The following is a 25888-nucleotide window of genomic DNA, read 5'->3' as shown; positions in this document are numbered from 1 at the left end:
CTTTATTCAGGAATATGATGGAAATATGAGAAAAATACAACAGCCAGTTCACATTTGTTTCCAAGACATGGACGAAGAAGACATTTTGGTTACAGAATACACAACTGAAGACAATAATGTTGAAGTTTTTGATGTGAATTTATCTTCTCCTTCTGATTCACATACAAAGACTGAGGAACTAAGTCTAAATGGAATAAATGTTGAACCCAGTTTAAAAAATGAACAGCTCATCCTGGAAAATACCAGGACTAAATCAGAAAAGAAACGGCACAAAAAAACAAATATCCCACCCCTTGTTTTATTGGAGACAGATAGTAACTACAGTACACCTTTCCAGTTTGATAGACAAGCACCCGGCAGGATATCGACTTCCCCTACACTGAGGAGACTGAGGAAAAATACTATAGGAAATTTTACATCATTACAGGATGTTTTTGATGTCTCCAAGTTTCCAGTTCACAAGGAGGAATGTGTTATGGTAAGTTAGTTAGAATAGCCTTGTGAATATAGAGCATGTCTATCACTTCATAATGTTACACTGGTCATGTCATCTCCTCAGGACAATGTGTCTTGTGTGCCCCAAAACATAGAAGAGCATGTGAATACCTATGATCCTTCTGTAGACCCTGCTGATGAAAAGTCTCTTGATGACAACTACAATGGAATAAATGCAACGGAACCAAAAGCAGGTCCTGAAATACTCAACGACTGTGCCAAGGTACAACATTTCTTGCTTCATTTTCGCTATGTTTATTAGGAAATGGCATTGAACGTCCAGAAAGAACAGCTAAAAAGTTTACATAACCCGATAGATTTTTTTTTTTTTCTTGGGGGGTTGCCTTTTTTCAGAGAATATGAATGATACCATGAAAACTTTTTCTCCACTCATGCTTATTGGTTGGGTGAAGCCATTTATTGTCAAATTTCTGTGTTTTCTCTTTTTTAAACATATTGACAAACCATAACATCAGAATGACCCAGTTCAAAAGTTCACATACCCTGGTGAATTTGGTCTGTGACATTCCCAGAAGTTGACACAGTTTTCCACGGATCTACAAGAAAAAGTAGTTAAACTGTATAAAACAGTAAAGGGATAGAAAAAGATATCCAATGATTTGCTAATGCCAGTCAGCAGTGTTCAAACTGTGACTAACAAATGGAAACTCAGGGGCGCTGTAAAAACCAAACCACGGTCAGGTAGACCAACCAAAATTTTGGCCACAACTGCCTGTTAAATTGTTCGGGATGTGGTCCGGTCCTCTTGTACTGGTGTCTTCTCAATGTGAAACTGCTCACTGGCTGTGATGTCCCAAATCCCTTCTGCTGAAGTTGCTGATTGGCCTCAGTGGTCACGTGACCGATGAGTCCAATCAGCTGCTTCAACAGCCTCAGGAAGAGACCCCGGGACGTCAGAGGTAGTGACATCATGTGCCCTTTGCTGAGGCCACCGATCGGCCTCAGCAGTTTATATGCGGCGGGGACTTACACCGGTAGGAGTAGACTGCGCTGGAAGGCATCTAGTGAAAGTTGGTTTTTTTATATTTCTCAGCGAAGTTAAAAAATATCTTTTTTGTCCATTTTTGCCAGGGCGACCCCCTTAAGGATCTCATTGTGAAATAAGTTTGGGAACTCAGGCGTTACATTGAGATAGGAACAATATTAGGTCTTACAATTTATATACATCACTTTATATGGCAAAGACAGACTGTTACTGTAACGGCCACGATTTATGAATTATGTACAGGTCGAATGATATATTATTCACTTTGTAGTGATATATGGAGAATGAATGAATAGATGAATGCAGAACATTGTGTCTCTAATAAAGTGGGTCATCATGTGACAGGTAGACAAAAGAATGAGACCACATACTGCTCAGTTATTCTGGCACCGTCCTACTTTCTTATTAACTGCCAGCTCTGTTTTAGTTTTTGGCTAGACAGCAGAAAGCTGTGACAACTGCAATACCCTGGCAACATAATCATGTCATAATGATTTATTGTCAAACCGAACCATAGTAGTCTTACCACAAACAAGACTGCTATACAAATGTCAAGTGCACAAGTAATGAATAGAGATCAATAAAGTCGTAACAATCTACAAATTGCCAAGATTCGGCAGAGCACATCTCCCTTGCATGTACTTCTCTGCCTCCTCTACTAAAAACCAAATATTTCTGCCCCTGCCAACAAATCAGACCTGATAAATATTTCATATTTGCTTTGTCTTTCAGATGAAGGCGTTCCACCAGTCACGGTAAGTGGAAAAAAAACATGATTTTTTTTTCTCCATGAGTCACGGCACACCTGCCCAATGTGCATGTCACTAAATGTTTGGAATGAGATACATTGTCACGCAGTATTTTTATGTTTGCTGAATCTAAGAAAACGATGTTGAAGTCTTGGCTTGTGTGGCAAAATGTCTTAATACACTAAGTTCCCACAGCTTATATAGCACCAACACATTCAGCTGTGATGTACAAGGATACTAATGTCTCACAGCAGGCCGTGCCGCCAGTGGGGTCCCAATCTAATCTGTCTCATACACGCTAGCACCTGATTTAGGGTCCTTTCACACCGAGTTTCTGGGTGCGGATTTTGACGTCAGAATCCGCGCACAGAAACTCCATGTGAATGGACCCTTATAGGGAGTCTATCTGTTTAGCATTTAGGAGGAAACCTACAGAAAGAATTGGGGAACATTAAACTTCATGCAGTTATTACCTCCGGTCAAATTTGTCCCTAAGCATCCAGAGTAGTTTAGGTACTGCCCCTATAGGAGGAAAATATAATATACCCACCACTGCCGTTTTCAGGATATGAATGCTCTTGGTAGACGCAGTTGGAACCAATGTGTTGTTGGTTACAGGAGCTGTGTGGATTAAATCACTGACAATAAACAGGCTACACACACAGAAGTAAAATGGTAGCTGAAGGAGCATTGCAAATAAAATATTTCCCGTCATCAAACAGACTGCACTTGTTGCTGATCAGTTGCCAGAATTATAAAACACATAGCTGTCTGAATGTGAAGCGGACTATCCAGTTATTTATGTACACAACAGACATACAGCTGGCAGCCATTACATTCGGCGTAAGTGCTGGAGATCTTGCCAGCAACCAACAAACCATGAGAACACCCCTCATTCTCAGCCGCACCAAGTTCTTCATATCGTAATGCTCATTCATTGAGCCTTACCATTGCTTGGCTGCATATACATCAATAAATGCAGTATAAGTCTTCTCTATACACTGTCATAGATTTTAGTTCACTTCATGTGCAGATGTAGCTATCTTCAGTATAAATCTGATAACTTGTTGCATTAATAGGTAAAACGGTTTTCTGGGACTAAGATATTGATGACCTCTCTTTAGCATAGGTCATCAATATTAGATCAGTGGGGTGCCCGGTACCCACACTGATCAGTTATTTGAAGAGACCATATAGTTCAACGGCATAGTCTTGTACATTGTACAATAGCTGTGATTAGTAGTGTATCCATGTGTATGCACATGCTCTTTGCCGTTGTATCCTTTATTCAATATAACTCTTGTTAATACAGTTATCCATACAAATAAACAATAGAAAATGATAAGCGAGTTAAACATACAAGTGATGGGGTGTGTTCCACAAATGAGTCCAGCATATCATATTTCTGGTCTGTTATGCTATCTCACCCATTAAATACACTTTCACGGCTTATACAGAGATATAAACTACAGAAAAGATTAGTTACTTTGTAAATATATTACTTCAGGTGGCCTAGCTATGGGGTTACAGATACTGTACCTGCAGTCACACCTGGCCCCTGGTGCCTTAAAGGGGTTGTCCACTTTCAGACCAATATTGAGAGATAAATGTCATTGTTTGTATAATAAAAAGTTGTACAATTTTCCAATATACTTTCTGTATCAATTCCGCATGGATCTCTCTGCTTGAAGCCAATCATTCTGTTACTTCTAGTGGATAAAACATGTAATGTACATCCATGGTCATGTGGTGATCACACAGGTGTACATGTCGTTATAGTCACAGCACAATAATCAGACATCTGCCTGGTAACGAGCTGTGCACCTCTGTGTACATCACATGACCATGGACCGTAAATCACATGACCATGGTCTGACTTTATCCACTAAAAGTAACAGAATGATTGACAATAAGCAGAGATCTAGAAAACCCTGAGGAATTGATACAGAAAATATATTGGAACATTGTACAACTTTTATTATACTAACAATGACATATGTCTCTCAATATTGGTCTGATAGTGGCCAGCCTCTTTAAGACCCATCTTCTACATAAGAAGACACCAGTATTATAAGAGTTGTAGATTTTGTATTGGGGCCTAGGAGAATTACATATCTAAAATGCATTGTCTGTCTTATACTGATTCTGAGCTATAATAATTAGAATTCTACTGGAATGGAAAAGAAGCAACAAGTTTGTTTTAACAGCTTAGCTGAGCTCATGTAATGCAGCAGGGAAGTTACTTTTCCTTACATAAGATTACAGTAAACTGCTGGAGAATGTGGGCCTGGCAACCCATAGAAGTGAATGGAATGCTTGTCACATAGGTGCACAGGGAGGATTCAGGGGGGCTTTATGTTCTCCATTCCTGATATCACAAGGAGTCCCAGTAATCTGACATTTATCCCTTATTCGGTGTCTAGTGACACAACCCCTTTAAGGTTCATTTACACCTATCCATGTCAGATGGACATGTGCCTATCAGCAGGTCAATGAAAACTACATGGGGAACAAACAATCAATACCACAGTGTTTCCTTCTCTTTACAGTTTAAGATAATCCTTTAATAGTCCCACCATGGGGAAATTCAGTGTTTCCCTGTTCAGACAGAATCACATCCACATTTACACATTGTGATATGTTGGTAACAATCTGGTATCTTTATGCTGCATAAAACATGCAACCAGTCCACACACAGGTATTGCTCATTTGGCAGCTGATCGCCACCATATACACTGCCTAGTTATTGCGAATTAATTAATGGAATTAATGCACATATGTTCCCAACAATTGGCCCCATACTTGGACTGTGTAATAAGGAGATGGTGAGAGATTTTAGTTTTGAAGCCTTTAGATTTAACAATGGAGATTTTGTTCTACAATATTGCAAAATAATGAAAAATAATACTTTATAAGCAGATTCATTTAACCCTACAGGTAATTCAGTGCGTTATCATTTCAGACAGTGTTCAGTATAATAGGTTAAGAAACAATATGACATACAAAACTGTATCTTTATAATCACGTCTTCATTATGTAGCATGTAATCTCTTATCATACACCTTCTCAGTACCTGAGGTCTACAAAGTACATGCTGGTACAGCTATGCTATGAACATATACTCTAATAATAACAGCTAATAATATATCTGGAGACTGGTCTGCTGAACATATCCATATATGAGAATGATGATATGAGAAGCCTAGTCACCACCATACTGTATGCTGTATGGATAAGAGAATATTGAGGCTCCATTACATAAAAAACTTATGTTACACATTGTAAGCATTCCATTAACCTGATGTATAAGGGGTCAGTGGTCATCCAGATAGTCTATACTGTCACGTATCACTAGGCTTCTGCTCAGGGGTGATTTGTTAAATGAGCACTCTGAGCATAAATGAAGCTGATCCATTGAATTATCCCTAGTTCAGGGCCTGGAAGGTGTGAATTTCACGGGGACGTAAAGATTAGCAAATTTCTATGTCAGTCACCAATCACTCAGGCCCTGCAATAGAGAAAGCAAAGTACAGGATATCTTTATTTTTGCACAGTATTTCTTTAACCATTTGTGATTTTACTATACTAAAAACTATCAGACTTGTATTAGAACCTGCACAATAAGATGTCATTCCAGGCAACTTTAACATCTCACATTACAAATATTTAGACCATTGGAAAGTAAAATGGACAAAACACAAAACTGACTCATCTGATGTCAGTCTTCTTGATCCATACAGCAGAATACACTTGCATGGCTCGGGTGGGTGGTTTATATTTTCAAAGGTGTGGGTGTCCTTAGGACTTACTCAGTATATAAATACAACAGAAAAGTCTTATGCTTATTTGACAACTGGATTTTCCTGTTTTCTTTTGAGATGTACTGTTCTTCACATATTGAACAGCACAGACACTTAAATCCAGAAATTAGTTTCTATGCCTTTAAGAGTACGGATTGGAAGTGGATTTTGCTTAATTCTTTCACCTAATCCATAATTGTGTTTGCTTAGTAAGAACAGTTACAATATTTGCCTCATGTAACCCGATGAATCAATTCAGAGCTATTGTTAGGGAATGTAAAGGTATTTAACGCCTCCATTGTTCTCGCTTATCTATGCCTATCACCCAAGTTCCAAAGTTTAGGTTAAATGCTTTTTTTTAGTTTATTAATCCTGTATTCATGTTTCACCAAAAATCATTAAAGGGGTCTCTAAGGTTTTTCAAACATTCAAAATAGTTTATAGTCACGTTGCTAATTTCCCTCCTCTCCAGTACCGCTGTTCTGGTCCTGCAGCAATGACATCACATTCACTTGACTGCTGCAGCCAATCACCATCCTCAGCGGTCACATGTATATGTACAGCACATGACTACTAAGACTGCTACAATCATGTGATGTCATCACTAAAGTGCCAGTGACCAGAGCGGCGGGGTCTGAATGAACCCAGAGCAATGGGACATTTAAAGGAATTCTATCATTGGCTCTAGTGATTTTTAACTAAGCATATATTTGCATAGCCTTTAGAAAGGCTATTACAGACATACCTTTTGTTTAGTAATCCTCTCAGCCGTTTTTGAATTAGCCCACTTTTATTGATATGTTAATTAACCAGCACAGAGCACTGGAAGTTCACTGAGCACTGTGTGTTGTGTGCTGTGTGTAAACAGGGGGGAAGTGAGAACAGGGAAGACTGATGATGATGATGATAATGATGATGATGATTCATCAGCCTGGTTAATTAGCATATCAATAAAAGTGGGCTAATTCAAAAACGGCTGAGAGGATTACTATACAAAAGGTATGTCTGGAATAGCCTTTCTAAAGACTATGCAAATATATGCTTAGTTAAAAATTACTAGAGCCAATGATAGAAACCCTTTAAGAGGTGAGTACATGCTATTTATAAAATACTAAATTAGCACTGGTATATGTCTATGTTACACAAATGATATTATATGCCCAAGGAAAGCAGTCTTCTTTGTATTAGGGATATGGCATACATAACAATCACGTGTGGCACCGGCAATGCCATGAGGCAAAATCAGTTGGTAAGACTGGTGATGTCTCTTCATCTCTTTCCTCCATCAATCCGGATGAGACAACTGCCTGGGTCTGAAAGTGGATGATTCTCCCAATGACTAGAAAGTAACATATCACATTTTATCAGCTGTCACATCAGAGACAGTTGCCCTGAACCTTGACCTGAATACATTTATAGACAACATGAATTAAACTGATATGCAAACTTGGCTGATCTTAAAATTATGTAAGTTGTTATAAAAGTAGATTTTAGATAACAGGTTCAGAGTGTCAAGTGAAGGCTATCAAGCAAAAGGTAAGAATTCTAGGTCTTTTCATCTTAGATGGAATTTTAATAAATAAAAAACACACAATAATCCCTATTCATAGAAATCTTTTGTGAAGAATTCTGAGCAAAGCTTTCATGTACCTTTGTATAAAGTTAATTAACACATGTCAATCAGGGAGAATTAACAAAGTAGAAATTACTCACAGTCTCGGCCTAATGAAAAACCTGAACTTTTACATTCTTGCTTTGTACTCTTCTACTACCCCTTGCTGACAAGATCTGGTGAAAAGTATTAAGTGGATCAATTTCGTATTAATATAGTTTCTTAGAATGGTCTTAGCTATTGTCAGATGGGTGCTGTGCTTTCTACTCTCTGCGTATTGCATTGATATAGCTTCCTTTTTGTGTAAGTCAAATATTAGTACCAGAAAGGAATAACGGGAAGGTCATCAAATGTCAAGAACACAGGAAGAGACACCAAATCTGGTAAATCAGGCCCCACCCCAAAGCACTTGCATGCTCATTTGCATATCCATACAATCAGGGGCGCACACAGACTGCGGAACACTGGGAACTGCGGACACTGGAACACTGGGAACACATAACATAATGTCCCTAAGTGGCTCCTCCACAGAATATTATATCGCAAAGTAGACCCTCCACACATTATAATGCCCTATAGTTGCTCTTCTACACACTATAAAGTTCCGCAGTGGTCGCCATACAATATAATGTCTCACAATAGCTCCCTTCATATATCATATTGTTACAAAATAGCCCCTCCACACAGTATAATGTCACACAGTGGCCCCTCCACACACTATAATATCCTATTTTGGACCCTCCACACAGTATAATGTCCCACAGTGGACTCCACACACTATAATGTCCTTTAGTGGCCCCTCCACACTCTATAATGTCTCTTAGTAGCCCCTCCACACACATTAATACCCTATAGAGGCCCCTCCCCACATTATAATGCCACACAGTGGCATCTGAAAAGTATATTGTCTCACAGTAGCCCCTCCACACACTATAATACCCTATTTTGGCCCCTCCACACAGTATAATGTCACACAGTGGACCCTCCATGCAATATGTCACACAGTGCCCCCACACAGTGTAAAATCTCACAGTATTTTTATAGAATTTGTTAACAGACTTGTGGATAATACTGCTGTTATATCAATAAATGAAATAATATTTTTCTCTGTTTCCAAAGGCAGAGTGAACGAAGACGTAGTTCTGTGGTCTTAAGTATACCTGGACTGGAAGTTTTCCCAGGAGATCTACTGGTTTCAGATGGTGCTTCTGACTATATGTATCAGACCCCATGGCTTCCTAACAGTGGTATGACTAATGAAACATTAAATGTCAATGACTACAGCCATAACTTGAGATGTAATTTTTGGTAGATACTACTTATTATCCAGATCCATTGAATAATGATAGCCTAGGAGTCAAATGTCTGAACTGAAGAGCCAGTTGGAGTAGCAGTATGCCCCTACCCCATCCCCTCAGTATCAGCAAACTCACGATAGAGGAAGTTCCAGAGCTGACCCATGTAATCTACTATCTGATAAAAGGTATTACTTGTCCGGGGAATTATTCTAGAATTTACTGAGATCACAGACAGTTTTGCTGACAAGAGTTGAACTGCCAGCCTAGTAGCTCAATGGATAGTTCAAAGATCGCAGAATGAACGTGGTACTTTCTTTTGCCAAGTCCATAAAATCCTCAATAAATAACATAACATACTTGAATATACAACCCTACTCTCTATCACGATGAGTTAATGCAATTTAAGAAAACACTTTACTTAAGTGTAAAGTTGAAATCTGAGAATAAAACACAAGTGACTACATTAAAGGGGTTGTATGAGATAAAAAGGGGGCTTTTAAAAGACAATGGAGGGAATTTAGTGATCCGTATACAACAGTTTTCTGATGGTATTGTGGTACACCTTTGGCGCAAGGCCCTTTCTTGCACCAAATCTGCACCGCAACACCCATTCTGTGCCTTGGTCGCCGCATTGTGTGCAACATATTAATTATAACTCAAGGAAGTTTTCTGACATCAGAACAGGAAATCTGCATAAGTTCTTGCACATGGAAGTCTACCTTATATACGAAGAGGCTAGGCTGGAGTCTCTTAATAAATCAGCATGCCCTGCACCAGGCGCCAGTGCCCTGTGCATGAAACACCAATCTTAATAAATCTGCCCCAACATCTTGTACATATCTATGTCCATGTTGTAGTAAACTGTTTTATTTTATTAAATAGATGCCAAGAAACCAAAATGGCCTTTCTCTAAGAAAGCATCTGTGAGTATGCCATTATTTTTCCAGTCATTTCAAGAAATCTACATTGTTTTGGTACTGCTTTCATTGTTTCTAGGCTTTCTATTGGAGGAGAACTCCTGGGTGACCATGGTTCTAGTCCTGTGCTGTACTTCTTATTTCACACAGCACTTATTTATATAGCGCTCACAGCTTAGATTATATTATAATTGTAAATTAGTCTTTGCCCCACATTAAAATACTCATCTATTGCATTCTTAGATATCACACATGGTATGAAATGGAATAATGGTGGGGGGTAGTATTGGTGACATTCTGTTTCCGGAAACAATGAAACGGAACGTCACCAGATAATCAGAAAATATGTCTGAGGCAGTCAAGTGACCGCCCCAGGGATACGGGTATATATACATTTTTGCTAAAGTAAGTAATTTAGAAAGTAGGCGGGGGAGGGTGTTTAGAGTGGTGTAGAAATTGCCTTTTATCCTGGACACCCTCTTTAATCCATCACATTCAGTGACTTGTCAGATAGCATTTCCCTTGTATCATGTGTCAATAAATAATGACCGAAACTTATGTTTATTTTATAATGTTTTATAGTTCATTAAAGGAAAACAAAAGCAAAGTTCTGACCTGGAGAACTGCCTGTCTTCATTCACGGTTCCAGATTTCACTGAATACGAATTCTATAATATTAAGGTACATTAATAAAATATTACATTTTGTTGGTCTTCCAACAGACACAGACTGATATGATGATGCTGCAATACTATATATACAATGACATGCATAATGATGAGATGCTACGCTAATAATACTGTATATACAGTAATGGACATGATGATATGATGATGCTGTAATATTATATATACAATGACATACAAAATGAGATGCTACACTAGTAATACTGTATATATAGTAATGAACATGATAAGATGAGGCTGTAGTAATACTGTATATACACTGGCAGACATGAGGGGATGATGCTGTAGTAATATTGTAAATATACTGGCAGACATGAGGAAATTATGCTGTAGTAATGATGTATATACACTGACAGACATGAGGGAATGATGCTGTAGTAATGATGTGTATACACTGACAGACATGAGGGGATGATGCTGTAGTACTGATGTATATACATTGATAAACATGAAGGGATGATGCTTTAGTAATACTGTAAATATACTGGTAGACATGAGGGGATGATACTTTAGTAATGATGTATATACACTGGCAAACATGAGGGTACGATGTTGTAGTAATGATGTATATACACTGACAGACATGAGGGGATGATGCTGCAGTAATGATGTATATACACTGGCAAACATGAGGGTACGATGTTGTAGTAATGATGTATATACACTGACAGACATGAGGGGATGATGCTGTAGTAATGATGTATATATACTGGCAAACATGAGGGTACGATGTTGTAGTAATGATGTATATACACTGACAGACATGAGGGGATGATGCTGTAGTAATGATGTATATACACTGGCAGACATGAGGGGATGATGCTGTAGTAATGATGTATATACACTGGCAGACATGAGGGGATGATGCTGTAGTGATAAAATATATACACTGACAGACATGAGGGGGTGATGTTGTAGCAATCATGTATATACACTGGTAGACATGAAGGGATGATGCTGTAGTAATAATGTATATACACTGACAGACATAAGAGGATGATGTTGTAGTAATGATGTATATACAGACAGACATGAGGGGATGATGCTGTAGTAATGATGTATATACACTGACAGACATAAGGGGATGATGCTGTAGTAATGATGTATATACACTGGCAGACATGAGGGGATGATGCTGTAGTGATAATGTGTATACAATGTCAGAGATCACTCTCCAGAATCGAATTAGCACAGTTGGTTAGTACAATTGTTTCATTCTCTTAAACTATAGGATAAAACCTGGGATGAATTCAGAAATATGCAGACCATCGAGAATAAGCAAATATTAAATTCTTCAAACGGAAAACGACAAGCTTCCATCTGGGAACTTTTTACTTCGGAATGCATTTACTTTTTAGAACATTTACTAGTTCTTAAAATGGTGAGTTTTGTGTTATATCAATTAATTGTATTATGTTGTAGAGATGAAATGATGAAAGATTATTGTCTGGATCCCTAATCTAAGATTATTGATAGAAAATATATTTCTTGACACTGTTGCTCTTGTCCCAACATACCTTTTACTGATGTATTTTTAATAAGCCAAAACATAAACTTGTTACTTGAACATGACTAGTTCAACTAAAGACTACAAAGAAAAACTGACATTTTAAAGGGATTGTATTAGATCGAAACAGTGCCACTCTTGTTTATAGGCTGTGTCTGGTATTGCAGTTCAGTCTCGTTTCCATCATTATGGGAGAGCAACCTTTGTGTCTTCTGTGTAACATCCTATTAATTAAAGGTTTCATATCACATTGTCTGATTTTTAAAAAAATTCCATTTATATTAATTATTTAATTTACTACTTTTCCACTTTATACTATAGATATTTCTTCATGCACTAAAGCACTTACAGAATAGTGATCATCTGATGGATGTGGATCCAGTCAGGCTTTTTGCCAATTTGGAAGAACTGAATCAGGTAATTTATTTTCTTACATTGAAGATATTCTTATACCCGGTGTCTGGAAGCAGTAGGTTGTAGAATACTGCACTTATACTATGCCATGGTGTTACTTAGGTTTGGCAATGGGTTTGTTACATTCATTCATGAAAACAAAACCAACAGATCTAGAATTGTTTAATATTTTAATTGGAATATTATTATATTATTTTTATTATTAGGAAAGCCTGAATTTTGCCACCAGCCTGTTTAACACTATTAAAAGCAGAGAACTGGGATCCACAACATCCTTCTCATTATCACTAGCAGACTTATTAACAAAGGTTAGTTTATGTGATATAAGTTTTTTTTTTCTTTTGTTTGTGTTTCCATATAAATAGACCCAAATTTCAAAGCTGATTAATTTGTTTATGTATCTGTAAGACTTAAAACCTTTTTCTGATATAGAGATTCAAATACCATTTGTGTACAAGGCTTAAATGATAATATATTGGCTGCCTGCAGCCACCTCTAGGGGGAGCTTAGCAGTTTACTGTATACAGTAAGTCCCTGGTGTCCATGGTTTTATTAACTGCAGTCTCACTTAACCACAGTTGGCAGCAGATTGTTATCTAAGACTTTAATGTAATATATATATATTAATATAAGACTATGGGAAGCCAAAACCTGGACCCCGCAACGATTAGCTGTCCTCCCAGCAATGTATGGAGCCAGAAGCAGATGGTGCAGACCAGACATGAAATAGCCCAGCCTGGTCACTGCACAGGGCACAAAACCGTCTGCTTCCAGCTTCATACACTATGCGAATTAGGATTTTCTGCTATTCACAGTATCCATGGTAATGTTGAACATTTTATATAACCTGGTATGGAAACTAAGACTAAGTTAATAGAGGGTGGTGCACATTTCAATGATAGTTATGTCACCTTGCTACTTATCACCAAAGAGTGGTTTGTGTGGGATGGTGGGCCCTACAATGTCTTGCCAGGCCTCCCATAGTGGTGTGTGTAATGTGAGTCATGTCACCATATTAGGCTAGCATTATAACCAAGTTTTTTTTCATGTTGCAGTATTTCAAGGATAATCTCTGCCTAAGTCATCAGATATACTGCTTGAATTACACATCTGCTGTTATCTACCTGGAGACACTAAAGCAAAGAGAAGATTTTGCAGCCTATATAAAGGTAATGTATTTGATTTTAAAGGTCAAATGTATTTGTATTAGGAAAAATTTGATCCCCACTTGACGTTTGCAAGTGGCAGTCTACATTGATAGTCTTCTGTTTGTTGTCTAGCGGATAGAAGGAGCTGCACACAGTTTCATCTACTGGGTAGTACTTTAATGGGAACTGAGCTGCAGTAAACCAACACTGTTGATATAATCTGTTATGGCAAAGACTTGTTTTCCACATAAGCCTAAGGCTATATGGTGACTTTAGCAGTGACTCTGGTCACACAACCAAATATTGCAGCATTGTCCTGCAACTTCTTCATTAAAGTACAAATTTGGAGGGTTTTGCAACTGCAATAAAAAAAAATCCATAAGGATACTTTTTGTGACTAAAAGTCACAGTCGCAATACTCTAGTAGGTGCAATACGACTCCATTTACTTACATTAGTGAAGCAGTCACGGGGCATCACACAGATCTTTGGTTACACAATGAGAGTTGCAGCCAAAGTTGCCATGTAGCCCTAGCCTAACTCTGCATTGTTCTGTTGTTCCTCCTGGAAATGTAAGGATATATTGAAAACTGGATGTTACTTAACAGTATTTAATTCCCCATTCTGACCTTACCTGATAAAATGGTATTTCTTGGAGGATATAAGTACTAAAAGAAGCAAGTCAATGCTTTTGTTTAAAAGGGTCCTTTGTAAAGTGGTTGTCCAGTTTTTACTAAATACTCTTAACAGACATATCAAAAGTTGATTTATATAAACAGCAGTGTATGGAGATTATTTTATAGCCAATGTGCCATGGAAAAAAGTATGTATGGTGGTTAGCACTGTTGCCTTGCAGCGCTGTAGTCTTGGGATTGAATCCAACCAAAGATAACATTTGCAAGGAGTTTGTGTTTGTATGGTTTTCCTCCCACACTCCAAAGGCATACTGATAGGGAATTTAGATTGTCAGACCTATACAGTGGAACAATGACTTACAATTTCTGTAAAGAGCTGTGGAATATGTTGGCACTATACAAGTAAGAAAAATAAATACATTTCATAACTATTATTTCCCATTAGTCATGAACCCTCTCTTGTGCATCGTGTGGTATCCTAATAATACTAGTTGCTCCATCAGTATCCTTATACAAGATATGCTTAGGCTTAGCATGCTATTCCTAATATCTTTAACAAGTAGCTGTTCCTCTACTCAGTCAACAGTTTGTGATGCAATATGCTTATCTTTTGTGTTTTTAGTGGTGTGAACAACAGGAACAGTGTAGGCGGCTGCACCTCTCAGATTTGCTGATAGCACCATTACATCGACTGACTCGATATCCACTGCTCCTCAAGAACATATGGAAAAAAAGCAATGATGCAGCAGAGAAAGTGTCTGTCTATTCAATGAAGGAGAAAGTTGAAGGTTCCGTAAGTGAGTGAAAAAATCAATGATAGCTAGCAACTTGTTTTATTGATTAAAGAGAACCCTTCACCACTTTGGGCACATGAAGTTTTATATACCGCTAGAAAGTCGACAGTGAGCTGAATTTGGTGCACTTTCGGCTTTCATGTTCTGTGCCCCAGATGAAGAGCTATCGGTGCCGATACCGTAGCTCTTCACCGTCAGAAAGGCGTTCCTGACTGACTGTCAAATGCCCTTCTGATAGTGAAGAGCTACGGTCCTGGCACCAATAGCGCTTTACCCAGGGCACAGAACATGAAAGCCGATAGTGCGCCAAATTCAGCTCACTGTCACTGCATGTCATTCCTCCCTCCTGGTTTGTTTTATCCTCATTTCTTCAATAAAGGACTAAGTTTTATGAAATAACTTCAAATGGGTGAGTGCCCCCCACTTCTTTCTTCTTCTTTTATGTGGACATTCTACTAATTTCTGCTGGGATGTAGAGCACCACCATAGAAGATTTCTTTGTGACCGCTTGCATATGCCTTGCACTACCGTATAGTGTGTATTGTCTATTGCAACCTAGCTTTATTGCCACTCTTTCTTTTTTCTATAATTTGATTGGCCTTTCCTAATTGACATTGCTGATCCTGGAGTAAAGGTGCAGCCATAACAACATTGTATTCTGCCTATGTATTGCATCAGAACAATATTACTATAATGGTTAACAACTGTTATATCCCTTAAGCAATCCTATATTACATTGCAGGAGTTTTAAAACTTAAAGTTATTGGTATCCTTCCAATATTGGCCCCCCACCAGCTGTTCTCAGCAGCCGCCATTACCCAGAACTTACACAGAGACCAGAGCTTAAAACACAGCTCCATTATCTCTATCATGGCTGGGTTATGTTGCTGAGAACTGAAGCACTATAGCCAATACACAGGACTCAACACTTCCAGCTCCATTCTCTGTAGTAGATCTGTCACTAGTGGCTGATGAGGAACAACTGTTCAGTGGGAGTGTTGGATGTCTGAGCCCCACCAATCTGATATTAATGTCTTTAGCATAAGTCATCGAGCTGTGTTAACCCAGGAAACCCATTTAAGTTACTCACTGTTGTACATACAGTACAGTTCTCTGACTGTCTCATGAATATTTATCACAGGAACAACCTCATTTAGATATTGGAACTAATTTATAGTAGCAAAAATTTCTGCCACTAATCTGTTATCAATGAATTTACCCCTAAAGGGATTTTCTGCATATCTCATTGTCGGTGGGGTTTGACCAGTATGGTTGCACAGGGTTTAACAGATGGTTGTGACCAATGTACTGTACACATTAGCTTGTATTAGAAATGAATAGTTTCTAAGGATATGTTCACATCGGCTTTGGATACTCCGTTGCAGTGTCCAGAGGACTTTTTTATCTGCCGGTATCTGTTTAAAAAGAATGGATACTCGATGATCCCTTTTATAGTCAATGATGTCCAGTGGGCTCTGTGTATAACCACTGTTTTAGTGGTCCGCTTTTCCATTGGGGTTAACCGACAGATCTGAACAAAGGAGAGACAGTGCTAGTGTGAACCTGAAGTAACTGGAGCTTAAATTAGAAATAGGATCAATATCAAAGACGCATAATAAAAGTGATGAATACTGGTCCATGGTTGCAATAGATGGAATACAGAGTTGAGCAACTGGACTGATGAAAAATCACTGTGTTACATCACAGGGAGAAAGATGTATTATGGAAAATGTCTAGAAAAGCTCTATAAATAATAGGAATCATTCTCCACTCCTTTGTATATCTTAAGGCACCACAAACCAGTATCTCAGGTCTGTAATGTCTCAAGGGCAAATTGTCCGCCAACTTTATCTACTGATCTGTAAATGCCATCCTAGTTCTCACAGATAGAGCATGAGCTGCACTGTCGTAACCTGCCATGTTATAGTGGGATTAATGTAGGCAAATGTACTAGAAACAACAGAAAAGAAGCATTCGACAATGGAACTGACCTGTACTAAAAGTACCTCCGAATACAATGCACTTCTCTGCTTAGGAGGAAGTAATATATCACAGGACATTATTTGCTAGTTATAGGACACTTGCATGCGTTATTTCTCCCATGACACATATTAACAGTTCCTTTTATATAAAACAATAGTACGGGGTATATAATGGACATTAAAACCATGGGAAATTCATGACTTTCAGTGAATTTGGATATAGCATCTAGAACAAAGCGAACATAGAAATGAATACAGATCTGAAAGGATGAAGGTGTTCCATTTGTGCTATGTATTACGAGACACTCATGCGCGGCATTCCCACTCTGCGATATCCTATTAATATTATAAATGTGAAAGTTTGTGAGTTTGTGGGTTTGTGTGTTTGGATGTTTGCATGTTCGGATGTTTGTTCCTCAATCACGCAAAACCCGCTCCACCGATTTGGCTGAAATTTTCCACAAACATAGTTAATACACCCGATTAAACAATAGGCTACTTTTCGTCACAACAGCGCACATACGTTTGGGCCAGGACCCCCACAAACCCCAAACTCACATCACCATCTCTGCAATCTCACACACTTTGGACCATAGCAAGCCACAAAATTCATATTGCCCTCTTCAGCCTCGCCCCTAACCCCACACAATCACATATACATAGACTTTACCACTTTGCCCCTCACCTTAACGATACTCCAGGAGGCTCTCTTTAACTCTCCGAAGCAGCCATGTTTGCCGACCCCCACCGCTCTGACAATCCGCGACACCGCCCACCCATGTCAATACCCCTAGGCGGTCTAATAAATGCAAAAAAAAAAATTTAAAAATGTAAAAAAAATATAAAAAAAATAAATAAAAAGGATTAAAAATTCAAATCACCCCCCCTTTCCCTAGAACACATATAAAAGTAGTTAAAAACTCTGAAACACATACATGTTAGGTATCCCCACGTCCGAAATCGCCCACTCTACAAAGCTATACAAATATTTTTCCTGTTCGGTAAATGCTGTAGCGGTAAAAATGGTTAAAAGTGCCAAACCGCCATTTTTTCACTGTTTTGATTCTGATAAAAATTTGAATAAAAAGTGATCAAAGCAATAACATTTCCCGAAAATGGTAGAACTACAAAGTACACCCGACCCCGCAAAAAAATACGCCCTATACATCCCCGTTCACGCACGTATAAAAAAGTTACGGCTGTCGGAATATGGCGACTTTTCAAAAAATAATTTTTTAACACAGTTTTGGATTTTTTTAAGGGGTCTAAATGTAAATAAAACCATATAAATTTGGTATCCCCGGCATCGTAACGAAACACAGAATACAGGGGACAGGTCATTTTGGTTGCACAGTGAACGCCGTAAACCCAAAGCCCGTAAGAAAGTCGCAGAAATGCATTTTTTCCTCAAATCCACCGCATTCTGAATTTTTTCCCTGCTTCCCAGTACATTATATAGAATAAATAATGGTGGCATCAGGAAGAAAAATTTGTCCCAGGAAAAATTAAGACCTCATATGGCTCTGGGAGCGGAGAAATAAAAAAGTTATGGGGTTTAGAAGGAGGGGAGTCAAAAACGAAAATCAAAAAATGCCATCGGCGGGAAAGGGTTAACTTCAAATACTTCTGTCCCAAAGTCACTATGTAAAGTTTCTCACAACACCGTATAGCAGCTCAAATCCAAATTAACTTCAACACAAAAGTCTCACATATTCTCTGAATTACAGCAAAAACAAGATACAAACTTACATTTCATATCCCATACCTTATACACAGTACGAAAACCTTACCCACGCCTGTATATATCCACTGCTACAATCACCGCAGACGAAGTCGCGGGTACCAGCTAGTTATCAATAAACTACAATAACTGGTAACACAATACAATGGTAATACAATGATATGGTATTTATGATATTTGTGAATGTCCAGATGTGGCAAATTTATTGGAGAGATCTCCCCAACTGAAAATGATTTGGTGGCAAGCACAGGACTTTACAGGCTACATTCACATTAATAAAGTTCTGCAACCTATGTGTCATGTGTGAATATCCCCTTAAAGGTCATAAGACAAATATTTAACATGTTTAATTAATCTGTTAATTCCTAAGATTTTTTTCAATTGTCTTGTTATTGCTGCCCACTGTTCAGGGGTAAGGATAAAGGATGTAATGTTGGCCACATTCACGCGGTGTCTGAAGTCCGATCCGTTCACTGTAGTCAGACACAAATCTTTTCTCCTCACTCCTATGATGCTAATTCGGAGCTTTCTTTAATCTATCTAGGAGATCTTGAAGGAAGAGTGAAATTGCTGGATAAGTCACAGAAATTCAAGCAACTTCAGGATGTAATTGTGTGGCCATGTCTATGGGAGAGAGACAAAAGATTCTTCATCCCAGAGGTAATTTAACGTCTTAAAGGAATAATCTGGTTCAGAAAAAAATTACCTGTTAGTGGATTGTGAAGTTATATGGGAGAGGTCAGTCATTTAGGAGGTTTATCTGTTACATTGGCTTTCACTCTTGAAGACTCCGCACATCTATGCACTTATACAGACAGCTCAATGCTTTCAGTGACAATGGTGTAATGCTTTATTTCTCCTGTCGTTTTACTGCAGGGGAATTGGAAACTTGTTTCCAAATTTCTCCCCAAAATCCAGTTGACTGCAGTGTTTCCAGCACCATGGCACCCTATGATTAGATTATCTTTGGAGAATCCTACTAGAAGTACTATACTGGCCAGAGATTAAGCCATAAATGTCAAATAGGCGAGGGTCTCACACCCATTCTAGAGATAGTTGATGGTCCCAGCAGTGACCCATGCTTACTTATTAGGCTGGTCTTACATGACTGTAATGCTTTTACGGTCCGCAAGTTGCTGATCAGCAACACTAGTTGCTGATCAGCAACATAGACTCTGCAGATGCCCGTAAACTGCCGCACTCGTCCATAGAGTTCTACGGGCGAGTCTGTGCAGTGCCATGAATTCCGGCCATTACGGACATGTTCTATAAAGTGAGGAACTCGGTTGCGGCCCAGCACACCACGGATAATATATCCGGTGATGTAAGAGGCCATATTGAATATAATGTGTCCGCAAATGGTCTGCAATTGAAAATCCTCAATTGCAGACCATTTGCAGTCTTAAACTACGGTCGTGTAAGACCAGCCTTAAACATACCCAGTGAATGAATGTGCTGCAAATGTCTATGATGGGAATAACCATTTAATAATGAAAAAGATGTCAGCGGTAAGGTCTATGGCATCTCATGTTGGATAATCCTTGTGTATGACTATTAAGGCCCCCATTCACTGTCTTCATTAAAGAGGAGAAAAAAATAATTCCCCTTTGGCGGCTGTAAATGTACATTAGGTATATCACAGCCAGAAATGTGTCTAACTTGTACACTTTGGTTCTTTTCTTTCACATCATAATTTCTGGAAATGTTCGCTTATTCTCTCGTAGAAAGATTAAAGAAAGATGGCAGACATACAGGGTCCACATATTCTTCCCTTATACTATTTCCATTTTGTCAGTAACACAAGTTTATCCCAAACATGCTTAATAGGGGTCTTCCAGGACCAAGAAAATGTGACTAAAGGCAGGAATATGAATGAATAAACTGTACCCTTACGTGTATTTGGAGCATTGTTACCATTCTTCATCTTCATATTATAAGGCTCATGCAATGCTTCCTGTTTTACACTGCCTGGTTGTGGGAGAGTCAGTGCTTTTCCATGAAGCCCTTCCCAGCATCTGTGCACTGCGCCTCCTAGCAGTTTATCATGCCCAGTACACCCCCTCATGCAATATTCTCACTGTCTGTGTGTATATATATATATATATATATATATATATATATATATATCCATATATATGTGCACTATATATATGTTTATGCATGTGTATCTGTATACGTATAGTATATAAGGATATGTGTATCTGGATATATATGTATGTCTGTAAAGCACAATAACACAATCTGGTCCCATGATACATCACTTCCCAGTTAAGGCTTTGTTTTCTTGCTTAAAAAAAATGCATTTGGTTTGTAAAACCTGCACATTGTTCAAAAACACATACCATTTTATGATTTTTGTACAAAAACGCAACATGTGAACACAACCTGAGCAAAACCCTTCACAATGCTAGTGATCAAGCATTTCTTCACTCTCCCTATGCAGCTACCGTACAATGCTGCCAGCCCATCAGTGTCCATAAAATCCTTTCTCCACTCATAGAAGAATGCAGGGGAGAGGCTTAAAGAAAAAAACAAATCGAAAAAATGTGTTTGTCTACCTGTCCCTTCTGCAGCTGGGATCACTGCTGTGATGATCTAGGTGTGTGTAGCAGGTGCGGGCTTGTCTGGTGATCAGGACCTGCACTCACTTCCTCAGAAGCCCCCAGTGTCTCAGAAAATCCCTTTGAATTCATTTATTGTAGATTTGCCAACCACATCTGCTGGAAGTTTGTTCCAGGTTTCAACTATTCTTTCAGTGAAATAATACTTCCTGACATCACTTCTGACATCTTCCCCCAACTAACTTCAGATTGTGGCCCCTTGCACCCTCTATCCTTGGTAGAAGTAGATGGACTCTTTCTTTAATGACATGAATGCCTTGCTGTTAGAGACAGACAAATGTCCCGCCTCTGCTTCTTCTTCCCTCGCACACTCAGACGGAGAAACTGCAGTTACTGTACATCTCTTTCTCTGTCCTCCATTTACATTACACTAAATATATATATATTTATTTATTTATTTTTTAGGACTTTATGGACATTTTCACAGACTCTTTAGGGAGACCCTTTAGGTAGGGAAAGGTGAACTAAGCTGTAAGAAGGTGCAGAAGTTGTTACTTTCACATATATCGCACAGTTTCACAAATTCATGGCTATGAAAAAGGGCGCTCTTTTAGACATAGCCTAATGGCGCTGTGTGTATCTGCCTTACCCACCCTTAGTATTTTATTGTATTATCATTCTGTTTTTTAGGGCCTGAAGCACTATTTTAAAGACACCAATGTAGAGACCATGCTTTCTTCACTCAATAGACACCTCCTGTACGAGGGAAGGCTTACCCTGACAGGTCTGTATTCTGTTGTACTCTACATCTGATATGCTGCCAAATGAGACTTTTAACCAAGGTGTCTGTACTGGTTTTCTTTGCAGACAGCACGCGTCTCTTGGATGTATATCTGCTTCTTTTCGATGACTTTTTGATGATTACAAAAATTAAAAGAAACAAGCGGGTAACTGAAATACATCACTGTAGTAATCTCCTGTCACTGATATTTATGCTTTATATGTTAGGACGACATCCTTTGTAAACTAAAGCGCAGTACTGTGGTTGGAACAATATATCTACTTTTTTCTTCCTGTAAGGCCCGGTTCATATCTGTGCTCGGTATTCCATTCGGGGAATCCGTTTGGGGACTCCCTGAACGGAAACCTATACGTATTAAAAAGCGGTTATCTTCAGGAAATCCCCGAACCCCATAGACTATAATGGGGTCCGTGTGTTTTCTGCTCCATGTCCACATGACTCATATGGAGAGACAAGTAATGCAAACCACACGGACCCCATTATAGTCTTTCTTAGGTAACCACTACTTAATGCGTTTGGTATTCCGTCCAGGGGGGGTCCACAAGATGACTCCCCAATAGGAATACTGAACACAGATGTGAGCTGGGCCTTATACTTATATAGATATTGACTTGTCTGACTGCTGTTATTACTTATAGCAGTACTATAGATGATAAAATATATTCTGATGACGTGAAGTATTATTATTATTATTATTATTATTATTATATGTATGGGCAGTACTTTGAAATACTTGAGATAACATATCCACATGTACTTTCTTTTTATGTTTTCCTTTTGTTCTCCATAATATTTGTTATTAACATGACTGATGTTCAATAAAGATGTATTATGTTCTTTACTGAATATAACAACATTGTGATTTCCCAGATTCTATGCAGCATAATAAACATGTGCATTAAATTAATAGGTGGCAATACTTCCATATGCAGATTGGTGTTATACTGTTTATAGGTTAGAAGAGTTATACATTTTGTTAGTATTATGTATCTACAATGACGAGTGAAATACTAACAGCAGTGACATAACTGTCTTACAGAAATCTTCAAACATTGAGGCTACTACTATGTATCCATCTTTACACCCAGAGCTGCAGTCCATTGTGAAGGAAGGAGGCTATTGCAAGGTCCTGGACCAGCCAATTCCACTTGACAGGTTGACCATTAAAAGCATTGACCTTTTCCATGTCACAGGTAACTTTATCAATATTCCATAAAGTTCAAAATGAAGATAAAGCTTGAGAACCTTTTCTTGTATACAAGAAACTGCAGTGTTAACAAATCCTGAATATTATTACCCAGAATGCTGTGTGTGTAATAAGGAAAGACTCTTAGAAAAGTGGAGAGCAGCTGCCAAGAGCTCAAATTCCTGCTGGTTGTTTTGCTGATACTACCGTAGTAGTGAACTCCTAGGTCAGTCTATAGGTCAGTCCTGTATTATGTGCTGACAGCTATTCACTGACACAACAGACACTAGAACAACACCTACAGAGCTACTCTCTCCCCTATTACCAGGGGCAGTCCTAAAGCGAGCGAATTGTTTTTTTCTGTTAGCTTCTTATGATATTTGTCAGTCAGGTGCTGGACAGCAAAAAGAAAAGACAAATTGGCATTCCACTGTCAGAAGAAGTGGGGAAAGGAGACTAATAATTGGACACATGGACCAAAATATGCTCTTATATACAATTACTGCACACAAAATTTTGCTATTTAATATATTTTCTGAAGTTTTTCTTCGCTATAATTATGCAGATTAGGTCTCATGGCTGTAGTTGTACTCCATTGTTATTCTGCGTACTTACTTAATTTCCCCATGGTGGGACTATTAAAGGATTTCTTATCTTACACAGCATCCTTATATTGTGCAGCACTTTTACAGATATATTGTCAACACTGTCCCATATAGGGCTCACAATCTAAATCAGGAGGTCTTTGGATTGTGGGAGGAAATACACATAAACAGGGAGAACATACAAACTCAACGCACATTTTGTCCTTGGTTGGATCTGAACTTAGGCTTCCAGCATTGCAAGACATTAATGTGCACTGCTGAACCACTGTGCTGACCATTCAGCAGTTTCTACAGTTGAATTCTTGGAAGTTCCATAGAAAGCTGAACACGCTTGGCTTACTGTCCATTCACTGCAGCAGTGACACAGAAGGTCAGGACCGGTTCTCAAGATAAATATGGATTCCAAAGGTGGTCCTCATCTGTGGGACAATTATGACAGATCCAGGGAGCACACGGTGGCTCAGTGGTTAGCACTGCAGCCTTGCAGCGCTGGGGTCCTGTTGTTCAAATCCCACCAAGGGCAAAAAGAAAAAAAAAAAAAAACATCTGCAAGGAGTTTGTATGTTCTCCCCGTGTTTGCGTGGATTTCCATCCCATATTCTAAAAAAGACATACTGATAGGGAATAAAAAGTACATTGTGAGCCTTATGTGGGCTCACAATCTACATTAAAAAAAAGACAAATTCTATAAATCTGCCATAAATGTCCAAATCACTTTAAGACATTGTCGAGTGCAGAAGCACTTAGTCTTAATTATATGTATTATAATAATGTATAATCTTAGTCTTATTATACAATTATGCATATAATATAATTTCTAGTATAGGCATATCATTCTACAACAGACCTACAAATTCTAATTTCATCCCTTATTTTGTGTCTTTCTGAGCAGTTTATGGAATGAAGCATGCATTTTTGATCCAGCATGAGAATCGCTACCAGCAGAGTATTGCTGCCTTTATCTTACAAGCAAATAGTGAATCCGCTAAGGTTAGTTTTATTGTATGTCTTCTAAAGATGCTACATAACAGTGGGCCTTGGCTTTATACTGTACCATCAACAACTGACTGGAAATTATTCTTTGCTTGTCACGTGGTATCAGGATGATAAAAAAGAAAATAAAGGGTCTGCTTGTTTTCTCCACAGAAACTGCACCCCTTTTGTCCATAGGTTGTGTCTGGTATTGCAGTATAGTCTCATTTGAATGAGGTTGAGCTGCAATACCAGACAACCTATGGACAACAGCGGCGCTTGTGTTGGGATACAAATAACGTACTGGGTATATACAGTTTGGGCATTTACACTCGCACTATCTACACCATTTCAATATACGGTTAAAAGCTTTCTAAATCTATTTCACAGAAAATGTGGATCTCGCAAATCGAAACTGCCATTTCTTGCTACAGCGAAGCCTATGAATCAAACAGAACATTATTTGGCCATCCGGTGGAGTCCGCTGAAATCTAGCAGTGTTGTGTATAGGAGATCGTTTCCATGTCTTGTTTACGGTTTTATGAATGTGTGTTGTCTATTTGTATACATATTGCAATTATTTAAACTACTTTTGCACTGTTTTTGACACTTTTTTAATATTGTACATAATTGTAGTAAATTTTCTCAAGCTTCCATTGTTCTATTTTAAGGTAAAACATTAGGAATTGTCATGTTCAGGTTGAATAAAGTCACACAGGTTAAAGACAACTGTTCACAAAAGAAACTTATAGCATGAGCGTGGATAATTTTTTGATAGCCGACCATTTTTATACTTCAGAATAAATTATTTCAGTCACTCCATTCTACCATCTTCCTAGAATGGAGTGGGTATCTGCATGTATCTGCTCTATATTTGCAGTTCAGTGTTCCTGGATCTCCTATATGATGGTCACTTTTTCACCCATTTGTTTGCTCTTATACAGTTATTGTTGGCAAAATTGTCTTTATTCTTCAAATG

General features: G+C 38.4%; 1 protein-coding gene across 1 annotated transcript in view; it reads left to right on the top strand.

The window, feature by feature from the left end:
- Positions 1 to 25624, top strand: part of PLEKHG7 (pleckstrin homology and RhoGEF domain containing G7) — a 36132-nt gene extending 10508 nt beyond the window's left edge. The window contains exons 2-18 of the mRNA XM_075274489.1: positions 11 to 478; positions 560 to 718; positions 2234 to 2256; positions 8782 to 8909; positions 9843 to 9883; positions 10460 to 10558; positions 11795 to 11944; positions 12392 to 12487; positions 12691 to 12792; positions 13540 to 13653; positions 14889 to 15063; positions 19328 to 19443; positions 22035 to 22128; positions 22212 to 22291; positions 23186 to 23339; positions 24830 to 24927; positions 25300 to 25624. Coding sequence (XP_075130590.1) covers positions 26 to 478; positions 560 to 718; positions 2234 to 2256; positions 8782 to 8909; positions 9843 to 9883; positions 10460 to 10558; positions 11795 to 11944; positions 12392 to 12487; positions 12691 to 12792; positions 13540 to 13653; positions 14889 to 15063; positions 19328 to 19443; positions 22035 to 22128; positions 22212 to 22291; positions 23186 to 23339; positions 24830 to 24927; positions 25300 to 25404 — 2187 coding nt within the window. The 5' untranslated portion in view covers positions 11 to 25 and the 3' untranslated portion in view covers positions 25405 to 25624. The remainder of the gene's footprint in view (positions 1 to 10; positions 479 to 559; positions 719 to 2233; positions 2257 to 8781; positions 8910 to 9842; positions 9884 to 10459; positions 10559 to 11794; positions 11945 to 12391; positions 12488 to 12690; positions 12793 to 13539; positions 13654 to 14888; positions 15064 to 19327; positions 19444 to 22034; positions 22129 to 22211; positions 22292 to 23185; positions 23340 to 24829; positions 24928 to 25299) is intronic.
- The last annotated feature ends 264 nt before the right edge of the window (positions 25625 to 25888 follow it).

The sequence above is a fragment of the Leptodactylus fuscus genome, chromosome 5 (assembly GCF_031893055.1).
Source record: "Leptodactylus fuscus isolate aLepFus1 chromosome 5, aLepFus1.hap2, whole genome shotgun sequence".
Taxonomy (NCBI): Eukaryota; Metazoa; Chordata; class Amphibia; order Anura; family Leptodactylidae; genus Leptodactylus; species Leptodactylus fuscus.
Note: the sequence above shows the minus strand (reverse complement) of the source record. Positions and strands in the feature narration are given on the sequence as shown.